The sequence below is a fragment of the Corapipo altera genome, unplaced genomic scaffold (genome assembly GCF_003945725.1).
Source record: "Corapipo altera isolate COAL_440 unplaced genomic scaffold, ASM394572v1 59811, whole genome shotgun sequence".
NCBI classification, from domain to species: domain Eukaryota; kingdom Metazoa; phylum Chordata; class Aves; order Passeriformes; family Pipridae; genus Corapipo; species Corapipo altera.
The window spans coordinates 1-2809 of NW_020888534.1; the positions used below are offsets into that span (position 1 = coordinate 1).

The following is a 2809-nucleotide window of genomic DNA, read 5'->3' on the forward strand; positions in this document are numbered from 1 at the left end:
TCCCTGCGTGTTCCCGGTATGGGCGGGCCCCGCCCCGTTCCCGGTATCGCCGGGGCCGCCGCCAGCTCCATGTCGCGCAGGGCCATGGGGCAGCCCCGGCGCATCACCGACTCCTTCCCGCGGCGGCGGCGGCGGCGGGGCCCGGGGCGACCCCCGGGCAGGCTCAAGGACAAGGAGAAGGAGAAGGCGCAAGGGAAGGCGAAGGTGCGGGACCGCCCTCCCGCCGCCCCGCAGCCCCCGCCGGACCCGGCGCTCCTGGAGATGCTGCGGCGCTTCGACCTCTGCTGGGAGTACGGACCCTGCACCGGTGAGCACCCCCCCGGTGTCCCCCCCGGCGTCCCCCCCGGTGTCCCCCCCGGTGTCCCCCCGGCCCCGCTGACCGCGCTGTCCCGCAGGGATCACCCGCCTGCAGCGCTGGGAGCGGGCGCAGGCGCTGGGGCTGAGCCCCCCCGGCCCCATCCGGGACGCGCTCCTGGAGCACCGCGACAACCCCCATGTCACCTACAGGTGGGTGCGGGACGGGCGGGGGGGCGCGGGGCACCCCTTCCGCCGGTGCCCCCCGCCCCGCCCCGGGGGCCGCTGACCCCCGTTTTGCCCCCACAGCCTCTGGCACGAGTACGAGCTCTGAGTCGCCGCGCCGAGGGAGGAGAGGGGGGGGCCGTGCCCGCCGCCCCCCGGCCCCCATCGCGGGGGTACTGGGTGCTGTCGGGCTGGGGTGAAGCCCCTCGGGGCGCTGGGGGAGGGCGGGGGGTTGCACCCCTTCCAGAATAGCCAGGCAGGGTGTCCAGGTGCCGGGACCCCCTTCTGCTTCCCCCCTCACTTCGGGGACGCCCCGACCCGCCAGGAGCCCCCCAGACCCCACAGAGGGTCCTGATCCACAGTGAGGGGCTCAGCCGTCCCCCATCCTAGGTAACCACCTTTGGCGGTGGGTGGAACAAGACTGGGACCCCGGGGGAAAAAAAAAAAAAAATCAGCTGTCAGGTTGGAGAAAGGGAGGCGGAAGCGTAGCAAAAAAAGTCCGAAAATGGGGAAAAAGTTAAGGATTAAGTAAGAATGAGCTCAGGGAGGGTATTATGAAACTAGGGGTGCAGGTGACTGTGGATTGTGCTGCTGTTGTCACACTGTCTGGCAGTAGGGAGGGAAGAGTGGACAATGTCCCGCGAGATTCATGTAATTAAGAGCCTTAAATAGCAGCTTTGATGTGTGCAGTCATAAAGTAATAACGGGGATGTTTGTTAATTATTTAGTTTATTGGTGACTTTATTCATCCGCTTTTTCTGTTGCTTAACCAATAAAATTGTTTGTTTCTATCCCAAGCCTGCAGTGGAGTGTCGGAGTCGGGAGTAACCCGGGATAGGGTGGAATGGGGTGGGATGGGTGGGGGGACGGGACGCCACGATGGGGGGTGCGCCCGGCCTGGGGAGCTGCGGCCTCCCCGCCTCGCTTCACTGTTCCGCTGCCGGGCCCCGGGACTGCCCTGGTCCCAATTCCGGCCCCAATTCCATCCCTAATTCCATCCCCGATCTCAGTCCGAACTCCAGCCCCGGGCCTAGGCCGCAGCGGTTGTCATGGCAACCCGGAAGTGGAGACCCCGCGCGCGGCGATCCGCGGCACAGCCCGGCACAGCTGAGCCCGCCCCCTTCACCGGCTGTGTCCAATCAGGAGCCACAGCGCCTCCGCCAATGGCGAGCCGGGCGGGTGTACTTAAAGGCCGGGCCGGAGACGGCGGCTGCGGGCGGTTGTGTGTGAGGGCTGAGGGTGCGGCCCAGCTGCTGCCCGGGCTGCGGAGGGGAGAGCGCCTTGGCCGCTGGGTTTATGGACCGGGGGAGCTGGGGGCGTTTAGGGGCGCGTTGTGCTGGTCGACGGGGGAGCAGGTAAGCCCGTTACCTGCCGGGTGCCCCCGGGGGGAGCCGTAGCAGGGCTGCGGGGCTGGTGCTCTCTGGGTGTCTCAGGTTTCGCTTTGGAATTCCAAAGCCTTTCCCCGTGCAGGGTTATGAAGCAAAGACTGCTTGAACTTGTTTTTTTTGGTGCTGTGTTAATGCTTTTCGCTCGCTGTGTGTCATTTTGCAGCCTTGCTCGTGGTTTCCCCTGGTGCGGAGGCGAGTTGTGCTTCCTGCTGGGAGAGAGAACGGCCTTGGGAAGCTGCTCCGTGACCCACGGCTGTGCCGAGCCCGGGAGTCTGTCCAGGTAAGAGCAGGGCTTGTACTGCTAGGGAGGAGCTGGGTTTGCTGTTGGCAGAGAGAATATGCCCGTGCCTTTAACTGCAAGGACAGGCAGAAGCTGGGAGGGACCCTGAGCAGCTTTGGTGGCACGACAGCAGTTTGAAAAGACCGTGGGTGTTGGAGAAGTGTCCAGGAAAACTGGTCCTGTTTTGCAGGGAGGCAGTTTGCAAGGACGGGGAGTTGCTGTGCTCTCTAGCAGATATACTCCCCTTGGGATGTCCAGGGTGAGGAAATGTTGGCCACGTGTGGGCTGGAGCAAAGGTGTGTGGGTGCCTGTGTGTGACACCCGTGGGTGTGCAGGAAGGGGGTTCTGGTGTCATTGGAGCTACCAGGGAGCCAAAAAGGGTGCAGTTGTCTGAAAAAGGTGAAAGCTCTGTTGGCCTCTGTTGACACCTGCACCAAAGGAGATGCAGATTTTCCCCTTCTTGGTTGCACAAAGCTCCCCAGGAAAGGAAGCTTTAGATTCTAACTCAGCTTTATGCTAAAGGTTTCCTTGCTCTCTCAGCAGGATGTCAAGTGCCACCCTGTCCCTGAGGTCACCCTTTCTGCTGTTGGGAGAGCACGAGGTGGATGGAGAGGATCCCCAG

At 63.7% G+C, this 2809-nt stretch overlaps 1 protein-coding gene across 2 annotated transcripts; it reads left to right on the plus strand.

Moving 5' to 3' along the window:
• Positions 1-6: 6 nt before the first annotated feature.
• Positions 7-2740, plus strand: POLD4 (DNA polymerase delta 4, accessory subunit). Of its 2 annotated transcripts, none has more exons than XM_027633127.1 (3): positions 7-307; positions 2071-2187; positions 2728-2740. In XM_027633127.1, the coding sequence occupies exons 1-2, from the start codon at positions 19-21 to the stop codon at positions 2151-2153; spliced, it is 372 nt and encodes a 123-aa protein (XP_027488928.1). In that variant the 5' UTR covers positions 7-18; the 3' UTR covers positions 2154-2187; positions 2728-2740. The 2 variants fall into 2 exon arrangements, with proteins under 2 accessions (XP_027488928.1, XP_027488927.1); XM_027633126.1 differs by lacking the exons at positions 2071-2187; positions 2728-2740 and adding exons at positions 396-507; positions 604-1317 and having other exon boundaries at positions 11-307.
• Positions 2741-2809: the final 69 nt, after the last annotated feature.